Source organism: Vitis vinifera, chromosome 14 (genome assembly GCF_030704535.1).
Source record: "Vitis vinifera cultivar Pinot Noir 40024 chromosome 14, ASM3070453v1".
In the NCBI taxonomy this organism is placed as follows: Eukaryota; Viridiplantae; Streptophyta; class Magnoliopsida; order Vitales; family Vitaceae; genus Vitis; species Vitis vinifera.
The window spans coordinates 27,214,184-27,238,384 of NC_081818.1; the positions used below are offsets into that span (position 1 = coordinate 27,214,184).

At 40.8% G+C, this 24,201-nt stretch overlaps 1 protein-coding gene across 1 annotated transcript in view; it reads right to left on the reverse strand.

Annotated features, from left to right (window-relative positions):
- Positions 1-24,201, reverse strand: part of LOC100257580 (nuclear pore complex protein GP210) — a 75,318-nt gene that overhangs the window by 23,212 nt on the left and 27,905 nt on the right. Inside the window, exons 13-17 of the mRNA XM_059742663.1 lie at positions 10,283-10,393; positions 10,044-10,106; positions 9,404-9,595; positions 283-342; positions 144-212 (exon numbers count right to left, since the gene is read on the reverse strand). Of these exons, the coding sequence (XP_059598646.1) occupies positions 144-212; positions 283-342; positions 9,404-9,595; positions 10,044-10,106; positions 10,283-10,393 (495 nt within the window). The remainder of the gene's footprint in view (positions 1-143; positions 213-282; positions 343-9,403; positions 9,596-10,043; positions 10,107-10,282; positions 10,394-24,201) is intronic.

Below are 24,201 nucleotides of genomic sequence, written 5' to 3' on the forward strand. Positions count from 1 at the left end.
TTCCATACATATGTTGGAGACTCATATACATCAAATAGGTAGAAAACCAAGTAAATAACTAAATGTGTCCTACTAGATACAGTTGAACACAGGATAAGCTGAAAATATGGCTCCCCAAAGATGGATATGAAAGAAATTCAAACCTGAGAAGCATCAAAAGTGCTTCCATCATCAACTCCAGCCATCACAATAATAGATTGTACACTTCCTTCCTGAAAATATCAAAGTAGCACATAATAAATGCCAGTTCACAACAAAAATAAATCACCTAGGTAAACACACCATGAGGCTTATCTCTTCTCCCGAGGTAATCCTTATCCAATCAACATCTGCAACTTGAACCTGTAGAAAGAAAAAAGGCAGAAAGTCTAGTGTATAGCAGCAAAAAAGAAAGCGCCCCATAACTTTAAGAATCAGACAAGAAGATGTGAAGTTTTGAACAAGGGATTTGTTACATGCTAGAAAGATTAAGATTCTCATAGCACATGACACTCTGAGTCACCACACATCCTATTTCCCACCGGAAGATGATGGATGTCTTATGATCGATTATGCATTAGATCAATACCAGTAGTTTCGTATGTACAGAACCTTAAAAGGTTAAAAAGGGCTACTTTATTTGAAACTAAGTGTGGGTTTCTTAAATATATTGAAGAAACTGAGAAAATGATTTTCTGAATTCATTCACAAACTCTTACTTTTTACATAAACATATCCCTATTTAACAACTATACAGAGAGCAATTAAAAAAGGAAAAAAATACAAATATGGAAGAACACAAATTACCCACATAGGGGCCTCAATCTTTCCCTATTATCCTACCAATCACTACTCACAATTGTAACGGATTTCCACACTCCCCCTCAAGTTGGATCATAGATATTAATCATGTCCAACTTGCCAATAAAGTCTTCAAAGCTTGATTTCTGTAACCCCTTGGTGAAAATATCGGCCAATTGTTCCCTTGTAGGGATATAAGTCATGCAAATAATCCCTTTCTCAATTTTTCCTTTATAAAGTGTCTGTCCACTTCTATATGTTTGGTTCTGTCGTGCTGAACAGGATTATGAGAAATACTAATGGCAGCTTTGTTGTCACAATAGAGTTTAATGGGGAGCTCTATTGTAATGCATAGTTCTTCCAACAGTTTTTTCAACCATAGTCCTTCACACATACCTTGTGCAACTGCTCTGAATTCAGCTTCGGCACTGCTTCTAGCCACTACACTCTGCTTTTTACTTCTCCATGTTACTAAATTGCCCCAGACATAGGTACAGTAACCTGTAGTAGACCTTCTGTCATCTGCTGCTCCCGCCCAATCTGCATCTGTGTAAATCTCTACTTTCTTACTGTCACTCTTCTTAAAGAATAGTCCTCTCCCTGGAGAACCTTTTAGGTATCTGAGGATCTTATACACTGCTTCCAGATGACTTTCCTTTGGTGAGTGCATGTATTGGCTAACCACGCTTACGGCGAAAGCAATGTCAGGTCTAGTGTGAGAAAGGTAGATCAGTCTACCTACTAGTCGCTGATATTTCTCTCTATCCACAGGCTTTCCGTCACTTTCCATTCTGTTTCTTGCCTTGATAGGGGTATCGCTTGGCTTGCATCCCAGCATGCCAGTCTCAGTCAACAAATCAAGTACATACTTTCTTTGGGAAATACTAATTCCCTTTCTTGATCTGGCGACCTCCATTCCTAGGAAATACCGCATTTGACCCAGATCTTTCACCTCAAATTCTGTGGCTAAGACCTTCTTTAATCTTTCCACTTCTCCTGTGTCATCTCCAGTGAGAATGATGTCATCGACATAGACGATTAGAATGGTCATCCTTCCATCATTGGACTGTTTGAAGAACATTGTGTGATCTGACTGTCCCTGTTGGTATCCTTGATTCTTAATCACCTTTGCAAATCTATCAAACCATGCTCTGGGTGATTGTTTGAGACCATAAAGAGATTTCTTCAATTTGCATACCCTGGTTTCTTCTTCTTCCTTACAGAACCCTGGTGGTAACATCATAAACACTTCTTCTTCTAGTTCTCCATTCAGAAAGGCATTCTTTATATCAAACTGATGGAGTGGCCAGTCGAGGTTTGCTGCTAAGGATAAAAGAACTCGTATAGTGTTCAGCTTTGCTACTGGTGCAAATGTCTCAGTATAGTCGATGCCATAGGTCTGAGTGAACCCCTTTGCAACTAGGCGGGCTTTGTATCGTTCTACTGTGCCATCCGCTTTATATTTCACTGTGAATATCCATTTACAGCCCACTGGTTTCTTCCCCCTTGGTAAATTCATCACTTCCCAAGTCTCATTTTTTTCTAATGCCCTTATTTCTTCCATCACAACCTCTTTCCATTCTGGAATTTCGAAAGCTTCTTGAATGTTTTTAGGAAGCTGGATTCTGTCAAGGTTAGTTGTAAAGGCACGACACTTTGCAGAAAGAGAATTATAAGACACAAAGTTTGAGATAGGATGGAGAGTACATGAACGAGGTTGTTTCCTAATAGCAATGGGTAAGTCATCTGTTACCTGATCAGAATTGAAGTCATACTCTCGAGGGGTTGGAACTATCACCGATTCTGACTCTTGTAGTGCTTCGGAGATGAGTGTCTCATTGAACTTCGATTTTGGCCTCCTTGAATAGACAAGTGTTTCCCTATTTGTCTGTAATTCCATATCTCCCCCTAAGTTTAAGTGTCCTTCTGTATTATGTGAAGGGTTAGATATAAAGCACGGAGTGGATTCAAACATAGCAACATCAAGATAGTCAGAGGTTAAGGAAGGTCTAGTTTCACTCATGGACTCCCCCTGAAGCGAGTAGTAGGGAGTATGCTCAAAAAATGTGACATCTAGGCTAACATATAGCTTCTGTGAAATTGGGTCATAGCATTTGTAGCCTTTTTGTGTGGAAGAGTAGCCAAGAAAGACACATTTAAGTGCTCTGGGATCAAATTTGTTCCGCTTAGGTCCATGAATGTGGACAAACACAGTGGACCCAAAGACACGAAGTGGAAGGTGTGCATCAAGTCTCGAATGAGGAAAAAACTCATGGAATTTTTGGAGGGGTGTGACAAAGGATAGGACCCGACTAGGCATTCGGTTAATAAGATATGTGGCTGTCAAAATGGAGTCACCCCAAAATTGTGTTGGCATGTGAGATGAAAATAACAAAGCACGAGCAACTTCAAGAATATGTCTATTTTTCCGTTCTGTAACCCCGTTTTGTTGAGGTGTGTCAACACAAGAACTTTGATGTATAATACCATTTTCTTGAAGGTAAGTGCTCAAGGAGTGATTAAAATACTCTGTACCATTATCAGTACGAAGAATTTGAATTTTGGTGTGAAACTGAGTTTGTATCATATAGTGAAAGTTCATGAAGACTGATCGAACCTCAGTTTTATCAGTCAACAAATATACCCAACATAGGCGAGTATGATCATCAATAAAAGTAATAAACCATTTTTTATGGGTCCTATTAGGGGTACGTGAGGAACCCCATAGATCACTGTGAATCAGAGTAAATGGTATGGATGGTTTATACTTAGATTTAGGAAAAGACGTTCGATGATGTTTGGCAAGTTCACACACTTCACACTGAAAATCCAATATCGTTTTGTTTGAACATAGCGAGGGAAATAAATGTTTTAAATACTGAAAACTAGGATGACCCATCCTTTTGTGCCATAACAAAAGTTCACTATCCTTAGAATAAGATGTAGAATTACAAACAGTAGGAGAACTCTGTCCAAGCACATCAGTTTCGTCGAAGTAATATAGACCCTCACGTTCCTTAGCACTGCCAATCGTCTTCCCCGATGATAGGTCCTGAAAAACACAGTGAGATGATAGGAATTTAGCTGAGCAATTAGACTTTTTGGTTAACTGGCTAATAGACAGCAAATTGCAAGACAAATTAGGTACATGTAGGACAGGGTTGAGAGTAATTGACTCAGAAATACGAATACTCCCTTTGCCAGCAACTGGTGATAAAGTACCATCTGCAATTTTTACTTTTAAATTACCGGCACAGGGAGAATATGTAGAAAATAAATGATGAGCATCTGTCATATGATCAGATGCACCAGAGTCAACAATCCAAGGAATAGTCTGAGACATGGTGCTAAGTGCTGTCAAAAAGGTACCTTTTTTTGCCAAAGAACCAGAGGATAAAGTGGTAGAAGACTGACCAGAGGCTTGGAAATTAGAAAAAAGCTCATATAATTTCGCAATCTGGTTGGAATTAAACCCCACACTAGAAGTTGACTGACAAACTTCTGTAGGAGTTTTGTCTGCCTGGGCTTCGGTGGAGGCCTGATGACTGTGGGCTTTATTCGGCTGTCTGGGCTTCCAATCTGCGGGCTTGCCATGTAAGGCCCAACAAGTGTCTTTAGTGTGGCCCAACTTCTTACAATGCTCACAATAAGTCCTCTTGGACTGTCTTGGGCTTGGCCCACTAGATCCAGCAACAGAAGGCCCACGTCCAGCAATAGCATAAGGCCCATGGGGCCCATGAGGACCATAAGTTAAAAGGGCTGAGCCCTCAAGCCCAACTGAGTGACCACGTCCAGCAATAGCATAAGGCCCATGGGGCCCATGAGGACCATAAGTTAAAAGGGCTGAGCCCTCAGGCCCAACTGAGTGATCCAGCATCACTCTCCTTCTGCTCTCCTCTCGCCGCACCTCAGAGAAGACTTCTCGGATGGAGGGCAACGGCCGGCGACTGAGAACCCTACTCCTAACGTCATCAAGCTCGCGGTTCAACCCCGCTAGGAACTCGAAGACCCTCTCATTCTCCATCTTCTTCTTGAAGCGCACGCTGTCCCCCGTGCACTCCCACTCTTCTTCGCAACTAAGATCGAGCTCTTGCCACAGACCCAGCATCTCGGTGTAGTATTCCGTGACTTCCCGATCTCCTTGCTTCATCTGCCAAAGCCGCGTCTTGATTTCAAAGATTTGGGAAGCATTCTCAGCATCGGAATACGTTTCCTGTATCGCATCCCACACGTCCTTTGCCGTTGGGAGAAACATGTAAGTCTTTCCAATGGATGGTTTCATGGAATTACTCAAGCACGAGGTGATAAAGGAGTTTTCCGACCGCCATTTCTGAGATGCTGCTACATCGGTCGGAGGTGGTCGTCGAGTCTCGCCGGTAAGGAACCCTAACTTTCCCTTTCCGTCAATTACGAGTTTGATTGCTTGAGCCCACTCTCTGTAATTCTTACCATTCAATTTTTCAATGGTAAGGTGGAGTGGGGAGTTGTCGAATGCACCGACGGGACCCATCGAAGAGTGTATCTCCGACACTCTTTCGTGGTTGCTTCCTCTTTGGGCATCCATGGACAGATTAGGGTTTTAGAGCAAACCTGGCTCTGATACCATGAAGAAACTGAGAAAATGATTTTCTGAATTCATTCACAAACTCTTACTTTTTACATAAACATATCCCTATTTAACAACTATACAGAGAGCAATTAAAAAAGGAAAAAAATACAAATATGGAAGAACACAAATTACCCACATAGGGGCCTCAATCTTTCCCTATTATCCTACCAATCACTACTCACAATTGTAACGGATTTCCACATATATCAAACCAGGTTGAAGTTGGTTTGTTTCCTCTGCTTTCTGAGGTGGAAACTGAACTTCCATACAAGATCCATAGGCCTTGAAAAACTATGTAAACCTAAAAACAAAGGTCAGATTCACAGCAAGAACAAGTTTTGAGATTTCAGAGCATTTTTTTAATGGGTGTTTATTAAACACCCCTATTCTGCAAACAAAAATGATTCATTTGAACTAACTATAAAGTCTGAATTTACTTTAAACAAAATTATTAATATCATTTCATATATGTCCAAGAAAATACATAGCTTACATGGCAGTCATTCACTCAGACATTTGTGTCACACTAATGTTAATATAACATCTAAATTTGTCAGACATCCACGCTACAAAATTCATGACCCTCAAGTTAGTGATGCTCCTGATGATCTTGATATACTCATTGCTCTTAAGAAAGGTGTGAGGTTGTGTTCTCAGCACCCAATCTCTAACTTCATTTCTTATGACAGATTATCCCCACAATATTATGCTTTTGTTACTAATCTGTCAAATATAGACATCCCAAAGAGTATCCATGAGGCCCTACAAAAAACTGAGTGGAGATAAGTAGTTGGTGATAAAATCAAGGCTACAAAGAAGAACGGAACCTGGGAACTGTCAGATTTGCCCAAAGGAAAGCATCCAGTTGCTTGTAAATGGATTTTCACTGTTAAGTACAAACCAGATAGAAGCATAGAACGGTATAAAGTCAGACTTGTTGCTAAGGGATTTACTCAAATGTATGGTATAGAACATCAAGAGACGTTTGCTCTTGTAGCCAAACTTAATACCATAAGAGTATTGTTGTCACTTGCAGTCAATCTAGATTGGTCTCTTTAGCAATTGTATGTCAAAAATGTCTTTCTCAATGGAGACCTAAAAGATGAAGTTTACATGGAAATCCCTCCAGGATTTGAAAATAGTGTCAATACTGGAAAAGTCTACAAGCATCGAAAGTCTCTATATGCACTTAAACAGTCTCTTAGAGCATTGGTTTGACAAGTTCACAAGGGTTGTAATGAATCATGGGTACACACAAGGACAGTCTGATCATACCTTGTTCATCAAACATTCAAATGATGGAAAGGTAGTCATTCTCATTGTCTATGTCGATGATATTATTGTGACAGGGAATTATATAAATAAAGTGAGAAGATTGAAGGAAGTATTGGCTAGAGAGTTTGAAATTAAGAACCTAGGAACTCTCAAATATTTCCTAGGTATAGAAGTAGCTCACTCAAAAAGGGGTATTGTTGTCTCACAATAAAAGTACATATTAGAGTTACTGAAGCAAACAAGGATGCTAGGGTGCAAGCCTTCAAACACACCCATGGAATCAACCTATAAAGTTGGACTAATGACAAATAGTCCCCCTATTGACAAAGGGAGATATCAATGTCTTGTGGGTAAACTTATTTACTTATCACATACACGACTTGACATAAGTCTTTCGATGAGTGTTGTAAGTCAATACATGAATAATCTGAATAAAGATTTTGAAGCAGAATACAAAATTCTTCAATATTTAAAGATGACACTAGGAAAAAGTTTATTTTTCCAAAAAGGATCCAATAGGGGGATTGCAGTTTATTCCAATGAAGACTAGGTAGGATCTGTGAACGATCGAAGATCTACAACTAGCTATTGTACATACGTTTGGGGAGATTTAGTAACTTGGAGAAGTAAAGAGACAATCAATAGTAGAAGCAGTAATGGGGCAGAGTTCAGAGCCCTAGCTCAAGGCATTGGGAAGGAATGTGGTAAAAAAAGTTGCTTGGAGAATTAAAAATTGAAACTGAAGGGTTAATGCGTATTTTCTATGATAATCAAGTAGCAATCAGTATTGCAAAGAATCTGATTCATCATAATAGAACCAAACACGTGGAACTTGATCGTCACCTCATCAAGGAAAAGGTCGAAGAAAGGATACTTGAGTTGACTCACACCTCAACAAGCCTCCAAGTTGTCAATATCTTCACAAAGGTTCTTCCACGTGTCAAATTTGAAGACTTGATATCCAAGCTGAGAATGATTGACATCTATTCCCCAACTTGAGGGAGAGTGTACAATTTCAGAATAAAAATCCTATAGGATTTCAAAATAAAATGAAAAAAATAAAATAAAAATAAAGAAGTTTTCTTCTCAATGAATCTTGACAAAAACCATCAACACGTGGCCAATCCATCAAAGAAACTAACTAGAGTCAAAGGACCATCTTCTACAAACATCTTAGTCCATGACCACAAAATACAAACAAAAGAGTTTTTTAGCCTTTGGAACGAAAGCTCGTCGTCTTTAAAAGCAATTTTGTTTCTTTCCTTTCAAACCGTCCAAAAGATATATAAGGGAGCTGCCCTCCAAGCCTTCTTACACTTTTTGCTCACAAAAGAACCATGCCAACCTAGAAAGGTCTCTTTAATTGACGAGGTGAGCACCCAAGACAGCCCAAAAAGAGCAAAAAGCAAAAGCAACTCCCATCTATTTTGAAAGACAATAGTTTCTAGAAAAATGTGCCAATGAATTTTTGGCCTTTCAATCATCTTGAGGAAAATCTTCTTTTACATATAAGATTTAACGTTTTTTTTATCATCTTTGAGATTTACTTTTCTTAGAACAAACTTTCCCTAACATGTTTTTTTGTCAAAACAATCACAAGCTAAAATTGAGAACTTTTTGAAACTGCAATATTTTAATTAACATATTCAAACTTTATTCCCATATATCCTAGGTTTGCAACATATTCAATAATATCTACAATATTTTCTATTTCTACTATCAATGGGTAGGCTATTATTATCCCCCAAGTTTCATGGATGGCCAAAAATAAGTGAGGGTTATCAAGATACGACCATTGGTTGTGTAGGACAATAGAGATCTCTAAAGAAGTGGATCGTTCTTCCTCTAGAAGCCTAGATCAGCCAATCAAGAGGATAAGCTAGCCAAGAGAGGCACCACATCATTGGCTTTCTCAAGGACCATCAACTTCCTTAAGTCTTTACTCTCTGTTTGTTTCTTTTCTTCTTTGATGTCTTCCTTTTACTCCTTCATGTTATTGAATCTTATGGAAGGGTCTCTCATCTTCTTTGTAAAACCCCTTTCTTTCAATGAATAATAATATTCTTGTTTCTTATCCAATAACTAAATAAATAAATAAATAAAAATAGAAATGAACAAAAACAACAGCATAATGAGGATTTTACATCAATTTTTGAAAATTCACAATCAAGTGTCTGATATACCAATTACTTCCTAGCACAGCCAAGAGTATTGATTTCAAAAAAAGGCTTGCATGTCAAACATGGACAATAGAATAAGGACACAACCAACACCATTAAGCAACAAAGAAGCTTCTTTGGAAAACCTGATCAAACTAATGCTTTAGGAAGTAATATCTGAAAATAATTTTGAAAATTTTGAATTGGGATTGAGCAACAGGATCTTATTGCGTAACTATTCGGAAAGGGAAGTTTCAAAATTTGAAAATTGCATAACTTCTTTAAATAATTTCAGTATTCAGCTGTTTAATTTTAGGAAACTGTGATTCATTCAAATGAAAAAATTGGTAAGATCCAGAATAGGGGTGAAATTAACTAAATATTCATTAGCTTCTGTTTTGCTAAAATTTGGCAAATTTTTTTATGTTGGAAAATTAGAATCTCCAAGCATTAACCCATGGGAATAAATCATTCCTATAATGTCAAAACCAACTTTTATTTTTCTCTTGAAAACATTAGCACCTTCTCATCCACAAACAAATTATACAGAGGGAACAAAAGTAAAAAGAAGAACAATTACCACAGAAGAAGCTGAAAGGTGAGGAGCAAGACCAATATCATAAACTGTCACAAGTGCAGTACCCAACCCTTTAGGAGCAACAATCAACTGTAAGCATTGTAAACCTGGAGGGGGCTGAATCACATCTACTACTCGAGAATCATTCACAACAGCATCCAGAAAACAGCTTCCTCCAGTAATTGAGAGATTTGCCTGAATAAGATAGAAAGTGAATTGTGTGACAATATTAATGCTTAAATTTACTGTCTAAAGTTTTTTTTTTTTTTTCTTTTTTCAATACCAAATCCACTAAAAGTGTGGGGACCTACAATCAAATACATCCCATTAAGTAGGTCAATCATCCAAAACATTGCCTAAAGACATGATTCTAGGATTTCAATCCAATAAAAACTATTTCATCCAAGGAAAATTTAATAATACCAACAATTTCTTAACACAGAATTGTAGTAAGTTGGCACAAAGCTAGCAAATAATTAGACCCAGAACTTGGCTGCAGAATCACAAGATTCAGTCATTCTGAAGAAAAAGTGCACAAATGCACGACAGGACACATCATTAGAAGTGGTATAAAAGAAAATGACAGCCACATTTTGGATCAAGCCAAACAAGTATTTAAAAATATAATGGAATAAGAGTCTACCTTAGCATCTGAATTGAAAAATAATAACTTGAACTCTGGGGTAACTCTTAGAGAAGAAACAAGCTGCATGTTTGAACAATTCAAAAGCTAAGAGCCAAATCTTACAATAAAAAGTAAAAAAACAAAGCAAAAAAAAAAAATAATGACATAAAGAAGCAACAAAGACTGCCTTGAATCTCATGTAATTAATTCAATGAAATAAGGCCTCTCCATAAAATACATAAAACAGAACAGCATACCTGTAAGCGTACAGCATCTGTAAGAACATTCTCTGAGCTCTCAAGCAGCGGAGCAGATACATGACCACTCACGGTACCAGCAAAACCGATAACAGTTGCACGAACAATGCACTGAGAAGTAAACACTCAACAGCTCAGCACATGTCCAATATTACTAGCTAAACATCAGGACGGGGAAAAGGCACATATCACATTCTAATCACTTTCAGAGGTACCAGAGGCCAGGAATACAAAACCTAAAAAGTATTAAATTCAAAGTCAAACAGCCACCATGATATCACAGTACCACTTAAAATGACAAAGAAAAAAAATATTATACTACTGTAAGTTTCTATGCACAATAAACTTAAACAAGTAGTGAGAAAATCACATTTTTACAGGGACAAGAGCCTAGAAAAATTGTGTACAGTGAAATAATGCTTATATTTTCACTGAATCTTTTTCCATGAATATTGATGTGTATTTTACAAGAAAGTTATGAAGGGAATTGCCCTTTCTTTTTAAAAGGATTCTCCTCCATCTAGAAGGGAATACTTTCTCTGAATGTAGTGGAGAAGTTTGGGACTAAAGCCCAGCTTAATCCCCCTTCTCCTTGTGGGGCTGCTCTTTGCCCTAAGTGGGGGGAGACACTAGTAGAAGGGCCTCGCGGGTGTTCATCGGGGGATGCTCTCCCTTCCTTTGATGAAGCATTGGTGGTAGAAGCCGCTCTTTTCCAAGCTACGATGAATCTTGTTTCTTCCTACTTGGGGTATGGGTCTTTCTCTTCTACTCCTTTTTTCGGGGCTCATGTCAGGGAGGCTCGTCATGATGTGGGGTGAATTTGCTAGGGAGACTTGGTGATGATGGAAAGTAAGTCCCCATCTCTAGAAGAAGGGGGTAGAAGTGGCCCTCTTTCTATGATCTTTAAGAATGGTCGTCGGTGAACTTCCAGTCTAATTGCAATGGCTTTGAGCCCAGTTTTTTAGTTGGGGAGGAGGAAGAGCCTTTCACTTTGGTAAAGGGTGGCATCCCAAAGGATTGATGATGGGACCCATCTTGCTCTCAAGGTAATTTCAGCATACTAGTGTCCTTCAACAAACTTTTGGGGCTTCCAATGGGATGGGTTTGAAAAGGAAATTTTGGGCCTTTTGAAAAAACTAGAATTGAGAACAAAAGAGAAGACCGTGAGGCAAGGGACAAAAAAGTCTAAAGTTGGTGGCTCTAAGTTTGAGAAGGAGCTACCAATAATCAATCGTGGGCCAGGTTGGATAGGTTCCTAGCGACTCCCAGTTGGCTAGACCAATACAGTAGGGTGCATCAAAGAAGACTGTCCCGCCCAACATCGGATCACTTCCAGGTTCTGCTTGAGGGGGGAGGGCTAAGGAGAGGTCCTTCCCTTTTCAAATTTGAAAATATGTGGCTCAAAGCTAAAGGGTTCAAAGACCTGATAAAGGGGTGGTGGCAAGGGATAGTGGTTAGAGGCAGGCCGAGCTACAGGTTAGCAGCTAAACTGAAGGGATTGAAACAAAATTTAAAAATTTGGAACAAGGAGGTTTTTGGAAGATTGGAGAGAAACAAAGCTGAAGCTCTTCAGCAGGTGGAGCGTTGGGATTTAGTGGAAGAAGAGAGAAGCTTAACAAAGGAGGAATTAGGTCACAAAAAGGAAGCCAAGGAGAATTATGCAAAGTGGGTGTCGATGGAAGAAGTGCACTGGAGACAGCTATCAAGGGAATTATGTCTAAGGGAAGGGGATAGGAACACAGGGTTTTTCCACCGTATGGCCGATGCCCGCAGGAGAGTCAATGCCCTGGATAAAATTAAGATAAATGGGGTCAGGATTACTGAGGAACAAGAAGTGAGGGAAGGAATTGCAAATGCATACCAACAGCTTCTCTCGGAAAACTCGGGTTGGAAGGCGGATATAGGGGGTCTTTTGTTGAAGTAGATCAGCCAATCAAAAGCGGAAGCTCTTGAGCTTCCATTTTCTGAGGTAGAGATTTATGCAGCCTTAATGGGGATGAATGGGGACAAAGCCCCGGGTCCGAACGGATTCATGGTGGCCTTTTGGCAAAGATGTTGGGAGATTGTCAAGAAGGACGTCTTGGATATGTTCAAGGAGTTCCATGAACAGAACTCCTTCAATAAGAGCCTAAATCATACCTTTTTGGTCTTGTTACCGAAGAAAGGAGGGGTGGAGGACTTGGGTGACTATAAGCCTATCAGTTTGCTTGGGGGATTGTATAAATTATTGGTTAAGGTGCTGGCCAACAGACTTAAAAAAGTCATAAGAAAGGTGATTTCTTCTGATCAGAATGCTTTTATTAAGGGGAGACAGATTCTTGACGGCTCCCTAATCGCAAACGAGGTAATAGATTCTTGGCAAAAGAGGGGAGAGAAAGGTCTAATCTGTAAATTGGACATTGAGAAGGCGTATGATAGCATCAATTGGCAATTTTTGCTAAAGGTCATGCAAAAGATGGGATTTGGGCCAAAATGGATAGGATGGATGTGGAGTTGTATCTCCACTGCCAAGTTCTCAGTGCTGGTGAATGGGGTACTAGCTGGGTTCTTTTCAAGTTCAAAAGGGCTAAGGCAAGGGGACCCTCTTTCCCCCTACTTATTTGTCATGGGAATGGAAGTTCTAAGTGTGCTAATCACGAGGGCCGTTGAAGGGGGGTTCATCTATGGTTGTAGGATATGGAGAGGAAGAGGGCAGGCTGTCAATATTTCTCATTTACTGTTTGCGGATGATACAATAGTATTTTGCGAGGCAAAGAAAGAGTTTTTGACGTATTTGAGCTGGATCCTCTTTTGGTTTGAAGCAGCCTCAGGGTTAAAGATTAATCTGGATAAAAGTATGGTCATTCCAGTAAGGGAGGTGGAAGGGGTGCATGAGATGGCTGTTGAAATAAGGTGTAGGGTGGGACAGCTGCCTGCTGTTTATTTGGGGCTGCCCCTTGGGGCGTCCAATAAGGCCTCTTCCGCGTGGGATGGGGTGGAGGAGAAAGTGAGGAGGAGGTTTGCCCTTTGGAAACGCCAATATTTGTCCAAAGGAGGGAGAATCACTCTTATAAAGAGTACGCTGGCCAGCATTCCCTTGTATCAAATGTCATTATTCCGTATGCCTAAATCAGTGGCAAGAAGGCTTGAAAAGCTTCAAAGAGACTTTTTGTGGGGAGGAGCCAATGGGGGGAACAAAGCACACTTAGTCAAATGGGAGGTGGTGTGCGCGGATAAAGAAAAGAGAGGGTTGGGGTTAAGGAAGCTTGTTTGTTTGAACAAAGCTCTTCTAGGCAAATGGATTTGGAGATTTGCGCGTGCTAAGGAGGAGCTTTGGAAAAAAGTGCTTGAGGCAAAGTATGGGCAAGAGGATTTTGGGTGGAGGACAAGGAAGGCAAATGGGGTGTTTGGAGTTGGAGTTTAGAAGGAGATCTTGAAGGAGTCTGCTTGGTGTTGAGAAAATATGGTGTTCAAGGTGGGAAAAGGCAATAAAATAAGGTTTTGGACAGATCCTTGGTGCGGGAATAATGTGCTGTCCCAAGGCTTCCCGGACCTCTTTTCCATGGCTGCCCAAAGGAATGTCACAGTGGAGGAATATTGGGATCAGAATTTGGGTCAAGGAAGGTGGAATATAAGGCTGTTAAGGGACTTTAATGATTGAGAGTTGGGTATGGTGGGCAATCTGTTAGTTGAGTTGAGGGAATATAGAGTAACTTTGGAGGAAGACTCGGTGTTTTGGAAGGAAGGAGAGGATGGGCTGTTTAAAGTTAAGAAAGCGTATAGTGTGTTGGCAAATTCTGAAGGAGCTGATTTCCCTCATAGCAATGTTTGGGTGGACAAAGTTCCAACCAAAATTGCTTTTTTTGCTTGGGAAGCTGCTTGGGGGAAGGTCCTCACTTTGGATAGGCTGCAGAGAAGAGGGTGGCAATTCCCTAACCGATGTTTCTTGTGTGGGTGTGAAGAGGAAACGATCAATCATATTTTAATTCATTGTACAGTGGTAAAAGGGTTGTGGGATATCATTCTTGTGTTGTGTGGTGTACAGTGGGTCTTTCCAGAATCTGTAAAGAAGGTTCTATGTAGCTGGAAGGGCTCTTTTGTGGGGAGAAAAAGGAAAAAATTGTGGAAGTCCATTCCGCTATACATTTTTTGGACAATATGGAAGAAGAGGAATAGGCTAACTTTTAAGGGGGGGTGTTAGCATTTCAGAAGTTAAAAACTTCGTTTGTGTACAATATTTGGGGTTGGGCTAAAGTGTACATTGATATGGAGTCGAATTCCCTAATAGGATTCTTGGAGTGGTTAGCCTCCAATTAGGGGTTGGGTTGTTTTGTGTTTTGTTTGTGAGGCCATAGCCGCCTCGTATACTCCCTGTATGCTTTGCGGCTTTTAAGCCTTTTTAATATATATGCTTGCTTATCAAAAAAAAAAGTTTGAGAAGGAGCTACAGAAATTAGAATGCTCTGTTAGTTACAAGATCGATTCAACTGGTGGGAGAAGAGGGAGGAAAAGTTTTGGGGAATTGACCAAAGTGTGTCAATGAAACTTCGTATACTATCGTTGAATGTTAGAGGGATTAATAAGGGGGACAAGCGCAAAGCCATTAAGTCTTTGATATGTTCGCATTCAGCCAATCTTGTTTGTCGTCAAGAAACGAAGGTTCAACAGATGTTAGCTTGTTTGGTGAGGAGCCTAGGTGTGGGTAAGTGCTTGGACTGGGGGGCGGTGGATGCTAAGGGCCAAGCAAGGGGGGATTGTGGTTTTTTAGGATAATCGGGTGCTGAAGCTTATTAAGATGGAGCATGGTGCATTCTTAGTTTCATGTCATTTCAGAAACTAAGGATAACTCTGTTTGGATGTTTTCGAGGGTTTATGGGCCTATTTTGGTTGAGGAGAGGGAAGACTTTTGGGCTGAGTTAAGTGCTATTAGAGGTCTCCGGAGCGACCCTTGGTGTGTGGGTAGGGACTTTAATGTAGTGAGATTTCTGGAGCAAAGCAGGTACTGTCAAAGAATGTCAACTTCCATAAGGCACTTTTAGGAGGTTATTGAAGAGTTACACCTTAAAGATCTCCCCTTGTCTAGTGGTTTGTTTACTTGGTGTGGTGGGTTAAACAATTGTTTAGCCTGTAGGTTGGGTTGTTTTCTCATTTCTGATGATTGAAAGGATCAATTCAATGGCGTGGTCCATAGAACCCTGCAAAATCCAACCTTTGATCATGCACCAATCATGTTAGATGGTGAAAGGACAAGGAAAGAAAGACTTCATTCAAATTTGAAAATATGTGATTAAAGGTGGAAGGTTTCAAAGACCTTATTAGGAACTAGTAGGAGGGGTACAATGTATAGGGGTCTTACAGTCACAGTTTGGTTGTAAAGCTCAAAACCTTGAAGCAAGCCCATAAAGTATGAAATAAAGATGTTTTTAGTAATGTTTCCACCAAAAAACTTGAGGCTTTGGTGGAGCTAGGGTTGTGGGATGCAAAGGAAAGGGAAAAGACCCTAACAACAGAGAAATATGAGGTTAAAAGAGGGGTGGTAAACGAGTTTCAAAAATGGGCAATGTTGGAGGAAATTTTGTGGAGACAAAAATCAAGAGAGTTGTGGCTAAAAGAAAAGGATAAAAACATAAGATTTTTTCACAAAATGGCCAATGCCCAAAGGAGGAATTTTTTGGACAACTTAAGAGTAAATGGTGATTTACTAGAAGGGGTGGCAAATGCCTTTCGATGCTTTCTGAGGTGGGGGAGTGGAGATCGAGTATAGGTGGGCTGGTTTTTAACTCATTGTCATCTGTAGGTTCAGCAGCCTTGGAGTTTCCTTTTACCAAAGATGAGGTTTTTATAGCTTTATCTAGCTTGTGTGGTGATAAGACCTCAGGTCTGGATGGCTTTACCTTGGCTTTTTGGCGATGTTGGGATTTCATTTTTTGATAGGAAACGACAAAGGGATATATTGATAGAAAAAAAAAAGTACAAGAGAAGGATGAGGAATCCTCCCACCAAAGAAAACTAAACTACAAGAATACAAAAACAAGAAAATACACAGTAAAAACATACAAACTCTCTAGATTAGACCAACCCTTTGGAATTGCACACCGCTATCCAATCAAGTTGTAACACATTAAGGGGAGTTCCCTTAAAAACCTTGGAACAAAAAGCCCAAAGAGAAGCAAGGAAATGAATAGAATCCCAAAGATACTTTGAATTCCTTGCTTTATCCTCAAAAATCCTTACATTTCTTTCCCGCCACACGACCCAAATCAAAAATCCTCATGAAAAGTGAGGTTATGGGATTCTTCAGAGCGTTCTATGAGTCAAGATCCTTTAACAGGAGTTCAAAAGCTACCTTTTTAGTATTGTTGCCTAATAAAGGGGGCCAAACACCTAAAGGACTTTAGGCCTATTAGCTTAGTTGGGGATTTATACAAGCTTCTAGCTAAGGTTCTAGCTAATAGACTTAAAAGAGTGATGGGTACATTGGTCTCGGATTTTCAACATGCCTTTGTGAGAGGGAGACAAATTTTGGATGTTGTTTTCATAGCAAATGAAACCATTGATTCCAAAATTAGAGACAATTTAAGATAAATCATAAGCAAGTTGGATTGAAAAGGCTCATAAACGTAAATTAGATTTTTTGTCCTTACAGTTATGGAAAAAATGGGGTTTGGCTCCAAGTGGTTAGGTTGTATTAGATGGTGTATCTCTACAACCTGCTTCTCTGTCTTGGTAAATGGCAATCCTTCAGGTTTATTCAAAAGCTCTAGAGGGTTGAGACAAGGAAACCCTTTGTCTCCCTATTTTTTTCTTAGTGATGGAGACCTCTCCTACATGCTTTCTAGGGCAAAGGAATGTGGTTTTATTGAGGGATTCCTAGTCAAAGGAAATGATGATGTAGGAGTGGAAGTCTCCCATTTGTTCTTTGCAAATGATACTCTCATATTTTGTGATGCTAGTAAGGAAAATCTTGAGCCCCTAAGTTGGGTCTTCATGTGGTTTGAGGCGTATTCAATGCTAAAGATTAATTTGGAGAAAAGTGAATTGATTCCAATTAGGGATGTCCCAAATTTGGAGGAGCTTACCGAGGTATTAGGCTGTAAGGTGGGTGCCCTACCAACCACCTACTTAGGCCTCCCTTTTGGTGCTTCTTACAAGTCTATTAGGATTTGGGAAAGGGTGGAAGAGCAGTTCCAAAAAGGGTTTGCTTTGTGGAAGAGGCAATATCTTTCAAAAGGTAGAAGACAAACTTTGATTAAGAGCACTTTATCCAGCTTACTCATTTACCACAGGTCCCTCTTTGTAACATAAGCTAAGATTTTAACTCAAGGTCAACTCAGAAACAAGGGATGAAATATACCTAACAGATGTCATTTGTGCAAAGCAAATGAAGAAACGGGTGACCATATTCTCCTACACTGTCCAAAAGCTTGCATGTTGCGGTAACTGATTTTTGTTCTATTTGATGTTCAATAGATGATGCACTCTTTTGTGAGAGGGGTGTTCCTGAGTTGGGGAAGCTCCTCAGTTGGCAAAAAATGGAAAAAGGCTTGGAAAGTTGCCCCTTTATGCCTTTTTTGGTCTATTTGGTGGGAAAGAAATAATAGAGCCTTTGAGAATTGTGAAAGTTAGGATGAGATAATTAAAAGTTCTTTTTTGTACCTATTTTAGGATTAGATTAGATTGTACATTGGGGATGGGTCTATGTCTTTGTTAGATTTTGTGAATTGGTTAGGTTCCCCATAGAGAGTAGTTGCTTATTTTTGTGATTTGCCCTTCTAGTTTTTGCTGCTTTGTATACATTTTTTTTTTTTTGATAGGAAACGACAAAGGAATATATTGATAAAAAGAGGTACAAAAGAAGGATGAGGAATCCTCCCAGCAAAGAAAAACAAAACTACAAGAAATCAAAAAAGAAAGTACATAAAGAGAAAAGACACTCTAGTTACACGCCGCTAACCAATCAAGTTGTAGCATGTTAAGAGGAATCCCCTTAAAAACCTTAGAACAAAAAGCCCAAAAAGAGGTAAGAAAACAAATAGAGTCCTAAAGATACTCAGAATTCCTTGCTTTGTCCTCAAAAATCCTTGCATTTCTTTCCCGCCACACCACCCACATTATAGCGATGCATGCGTTTTGCCATAAAACAATCCCTCTCTTGGAAAATCCAAAACCATTAAAATTACTAGATAACATGTCAGAGATGCTCCTTAGGGAAACCCAATCCATCTTTGCTGATTGAAATAATCTGTGCCACAACCCTATCGTCAAAGAGCAATGAAGGAAGAGGTGATCTACTGTTTCTCCATGCTTCATGCACAACTTACATATGTCAGGGCTAAGTGTTTTGTAGGGTCTTCTCAATTGTAGCAAGTCATTAGTATTAACCTTCTTGTGAGCCACCAACCAGACAAAGGACTTGACTTTAAAAGGGACTTGAGCATTCCAGACAAACTTGGTAGGGAAAATTGTAGGCGACTCAGAATATTGGGATAAGGCCAGAAAGAAAGATTTGACTGTGAAAAGACCTGAAGGAGATAAGAACCAAGATCTCTTATCTGGAACCGAAGATGAAATGTGTAGACGATCTAAAGACTGCATGAGGCCCTCTAGATCTTCTATCTCAGAATCAGAAAGATTTCGGCGAAAAGTGAAATTCCAAGAGAAAGGGCGGGTATAACCAAGAATTGATGAAATAGGAGCATTTTTATCCGTGACTACTCTAAGTAATCTTGGATATTGGACACCCAAAGGTTGTTCCCCCCACCACAAGTCATCCCAGAACCGAATTCTATCCCCATTACCTACCACAAACCGAGTAAACTTGGAAAACTCTTGGTAGACTAGTGCAATGGCCTTCCAAGGACAACGATGAGACCATCTAACTATGTTGTTGACATCCCAACCATTGGAGTGTGATCCATAAATGCTTAAAATCACCTGATGCCATAGAGCAGAACCCTCTCTAGGATATCTCCACAACCACTTCCCTAAAAGAGCGACATTCCTTATAGATATCTTTCCAAAACCCAATCCCCCTCTCGATTTCGGCTTACATACCACGTCCCAATTAACCAAATGGTCTCTTTTGCCTTCCCCTACGCCTGACCATAAAAAATCTCTTTGCATTCTCTCAATTTTTGCTGCCACAGAGGCGGGAATCTTAAACAAGGAGAGAAAATAACAAGGCATATGGGTGAGACAAGATTGAATGAGAGTAATTCTGCCTCCAAAAGATAAATATGCCTTCTGCCACCCATCTAATCTCCTTGATATCCTCTCAATCACAGGATCCCAAAAGCCACTCGTCTTAGGATTCCCTCCCAGAGGAAGACCCAGGTAAAGTATAGGCCACCCAGAAGCCTTGCAGTCAAGCATCTCGGCCAACCTAGAAAGGTGATTCTGCTCAAGATTAATACCATAGATATTGCTTTTGTCAAGATTAACTTTCAAACCGGAAATATGCCCAAACACTAGCAGGACATTCTTAAGGGTCATCATATCCTCCTCCCGAGAGCTGGAAAAGAAAATGGTATCATCTGCAAATTGTAAGTGGGAAACCCTTGTTCTATTCCTACCCACCTTGAAACCCTCCAAGACGTTTCTCTCCTCAGCTTTCAATAACATCCTACTCAACACATCTGCCACTATAGTGAACAAGAACGGTGATAAAGGGTCTCCTTGTCTTAAACCTCTAGATGCCTTAACCCACCCTTTCGCATTACCGTTCACCAGGACTGCAAAAGAAACCGAGGACAAGCAACCTCTCATCCATTTCCTCCATCTAATACCAAACCCTTTCATCTCCAACACATGATCCAAAAAATCCCAACTCACATGATCATAGGCCTTTTCAAAGTCAATTTTGAATACAACTCCTTCCTCCCCTGATCTTCTTTTCTCATCCACTATCTCATTGGCTATGAAAACTGCATCCAAAATTTGTCTCCCTTGTACGAAGGCTCCTTGAGTAGAGTGGATGGTCTCATGAAGTACCCCTCTTATACGCCCTGCTAACACTTTGGCTATTATCTTGTAAAGACTAGTGATCAAGCTAATAGGTCTAAAGTCTGAGATTCTCCTTGACATGCTTTTTTTAGGTAACAGAACTATAAAGGAAGCATTGGTGCTTTGATTAATAATTCCGCTCCTATGAAATTCTGTAAACACTTTCACTAGATCCTCCTTTATCACTTCCCAACAATCTTGAAACACTGCTATGGTAAAGCCATCCGTCCCCGGAGCCTTATCCCTGTCCATCTGAAATATAGCCTTAAAAATCTCTTCTTCAGTAAAGGGGGATTCCAACCTAAACGCGCTCTCACCAGATATAGGGGACCAATCTAAGCCTTCCACTCTCCAAGATTCTCCAGAAGGACTCGTGTAGAGCTTTTCGAAATACCTTAAAATCTCCTCTTTTATGCTCTCGGAATTATTCATCATTAGGCCATTTTCATTCTCCAACTCCTTAATGAATTTCCTATTTCTCCTGCCATTGGCCACCTTATGAAAAAATCTTGAATTGCAATCCCCTTCTTTTACCCATTTCACCCTAGCTTTTTGTCTCCAGTGTATTTCTTCCCTCAAAATCAACTCCTCTAACTCCCCTTTTTTTAAAGCTCTTTGGGCTAAAAGTTCATGGGATAGGCCCCCTTCTTGCTCCAATGAATCAAAGTTAACTAAATCAGATAATATATCTTCTTTCCTTTTACTTAGCTCTCCAAAAGAAGCCTTATTCCACTCTTTCAATTTGGCTTTAACGAACTGTAATTTCCTCATGAACTTGTGCCCTTCCCACCCATTTCCTTGAAACTCCCTCCACCATCTTCCAAAATTCTCCTTAAAACTAGGATGTTGCAACCACATATTTTCAAACCTGAACGGCGTTGGACCCCACTTGAACGGATTAGTTTCCAAGACAATCGGCCAATGATCCGATGTCCATCTTGGTAGTACTCCTTGAATACTTTGAGGAAATGCTTGTTCCCACTCATTTGAGTACAGGAAACGATCTAATCTCTTGCAAACTATATTCACTTGCATGTTTGACCAAGTAAATGATGCACTCCTTAAAGGTAAATCTATCAATTCGCAATCACTTATGAAATCATCAAAATCCTTCATGCTTGGGGTGAATCTAGAACCGCCCAATTTTTCTGAACTTCTCCTTATGACATTAAAGTCACCTCCCACACACCAACGCGGAGAAGCCAGCCCAGCAATGTCTGAAAGCTCCACCCAAAAATCCTTCCTGAGAGCTGAGATGTTTGGGCCATAAACTGCCGATAGCCATAGAGATTCGCAACCGTTCAATGCAAACTTGATTGAGACCGAAAAAGAACCTAACACTACCTCCTCCCTGCTCAATTTTTTAGCATCCCATATGATCAAAATTCCACCCGAAGCCCCACATGCCGGAAGGGCTGCCCAATCCTTATTTCTGGCTGTCCAAACACTACCCACAAATCTTCTATCACACTCTTCCTTTTTTGTTTCCTGAAACATCACTACATCCGGCTTTTCTGATCTCAGAAAATCCTTAACCACCCTTCTCTTTTTCTTTGAGCCCAATCCCCTGGTATTCCAACTGATTATCTTCATGTGAAACTATTGTGACCCTAATCTCCGAACCAAAACCAGATAGTCTCACAATCCTGTGGAGCATCTGCTCTTCCTCCTGGAATATACCTTGATATCCAGATTTTTTAAAACCTCGCGTACTTTTGCCATTTTTCTAGGGGACAGTCCTTCTATTTGGAACTCGCCCGAAGGAGAGCCCGCAATACCTCCCAAGTGAGCTGTAGCCTTACTGGACTCCTTGCAAGGTGATCTTAAAATAGCTGAGAGAGAATTGACACTCTCAGACATCTGGTAAGGACAAGCAGGCTGGATCACCTCCGTTTCCATTTCTAAACTAGGAATATCAACCGGAAATTGACCTTCATCGTTGCCTTTTTTGGAAAAAAATTTAGAGATTACTCGGTTTTCCATGGGTGCCAGAGATTGAGAAGATGAGTCGGGGGACATGGGGGTAGAGGGACACTGAATGTGTACGGGAGGATTCAAGAGGGAATTAGAAGAGGGTATAAATGGATGGATGGAATTAAAAAGTGAAGACGTTACCTCCAGATTTTCCGCAACCCTCGGAACACAGTTCCCTATCAAGCTAGGCCCTTTACCTCTGGTTTCTGGCGAAGAAGGCTTAACAATGACTGCTGAGCCACGAGAATCAGACCCCACTCGGCCCAAAAAACCTTCCATATCTTCGTTGGATGAAAAAATTTTCAGATCTGCTTCCTTTCTCGGCGACGAGTCCCTTTCCCCTAAATTTTCCTTGCGAGGCCTTGATAAACACGGAGAAAAGAGAGGGCTTGCATTTACTCCTCTGTTTGCCTGAGATTCGGCGCCTAAATCATCTGTCTTTGGGTCCTCTTCGCTGTCCACCTTGATTTTTCCGCGCGAAATGGGCTCGCTATTGCTCCGAATACCTTGTCGGTGCTCTGAGCTTGGGGGAAAGAAAGTTGACCACCGCTTCCTTGAACCGTGCAACACCTTCTTCTCCGCTAACCTGCTCGACTGAAACTCGAGGAGTCCAGGAGTTGATTTCACCTTTTCGTTTGCAGAAGAAGCGTCTTCTTCTTCCTCGCGTGACGACGCCACTGTAACAACTGGGGTAACCCCATCTGGGCTTAGGCCCAAGCCCAGCATGCCTTTAATCTTGCAGCCCATTACAGCTCCACTTGGATCAGTCTTTGCCAGCAATTGGGCCTTCCTCTCTCGGGCCCGACAGCCCACATCAGCAATAGCCTCATCTTCTCCGGCCCGAACTCCTCCTTCTTCTCCAATCCCGTCCATCCCATCTGTTGATTTCAAACGAGACTGTGACGGGAGCTGGCAGCCCTTACCCCTATTTCCCTCCTTCCTATGTCTGTTATCCTCCCCGACACGGTACCTTCCCTCATCCGTTGATCTGCCGCACTCCCCTCGCCTTCCTCCACCTGTCTCCATGTGAGAAGCGACAGCCACCCGAGTCGACTCACCCTTCTCGTTACCTCTCCGTCTTTCTTCATCTCCGACCACCACGACGACGACTGTGAACGCCCAATCCCCATCCGTCACCTCTAACATGGCTGGAAGGATTGCCCTATCCCTCATTACAATCTTTAATCTCGCACTGCTGAGATCGAATAACTTCAGCGTCCGCCAATCAATTTCTTTTACAGACCCCCATTGATCCACAATCTTCTTCAGGTGAACCTCCGACCATAGGTGAAATGGCAACCCCCTTAATTCGATCCATCCTTCTCTAAATTTCCGGTCTAATTCCGCATTTTCCTTCGGCGACCATCTTCGCAGCTGAATAATGTTCCTTTCCCCAACCCTTAACTTCCTCAAATCATGGAGGAATAAGGCTTCCTTGGTTGTTTCAACGAAAAATACACCTTTTCCAGCTGAAAAGGGTACAATCGTTACAACTCCATTCTTCCCTAAGCTTCTCGCCACCAATCTTCCAACCTCAGCCCAATTCTCCCTGTCAAACTTGCTTTCACATATCACAGCACGCGCCCACCTCCCCACTGGAACTAGACCACCTCCTCTTGGTCCTTCGTCACTAACTGTCTTCGCGTATGATCTGTGCATCGAGGCTACTTTGTAGTGAGGCCAGCTTTCCCCTCTTAAATTCCTTCTTTTTTCTTCTGCATACGGATATGGGACCACCAGCATTGTATCTAACGCATTTTTGAGACTCTCCCAACCTCTGCCCTTGTCGCCCTCAGGAATGATCAGAACGGAAGGTTTTCTGTTGGTAGCAAACTCCGAGATCCTTATGAACCTTCCATGATTGTTGAAGCCAACTTCCAACAGATGAGCCCTGCATTTTCCCCTGAATTTTTTGTTGAACCCCATATGACTCTTCAATGCTATGGCTTTCTTCAAGTATTCAA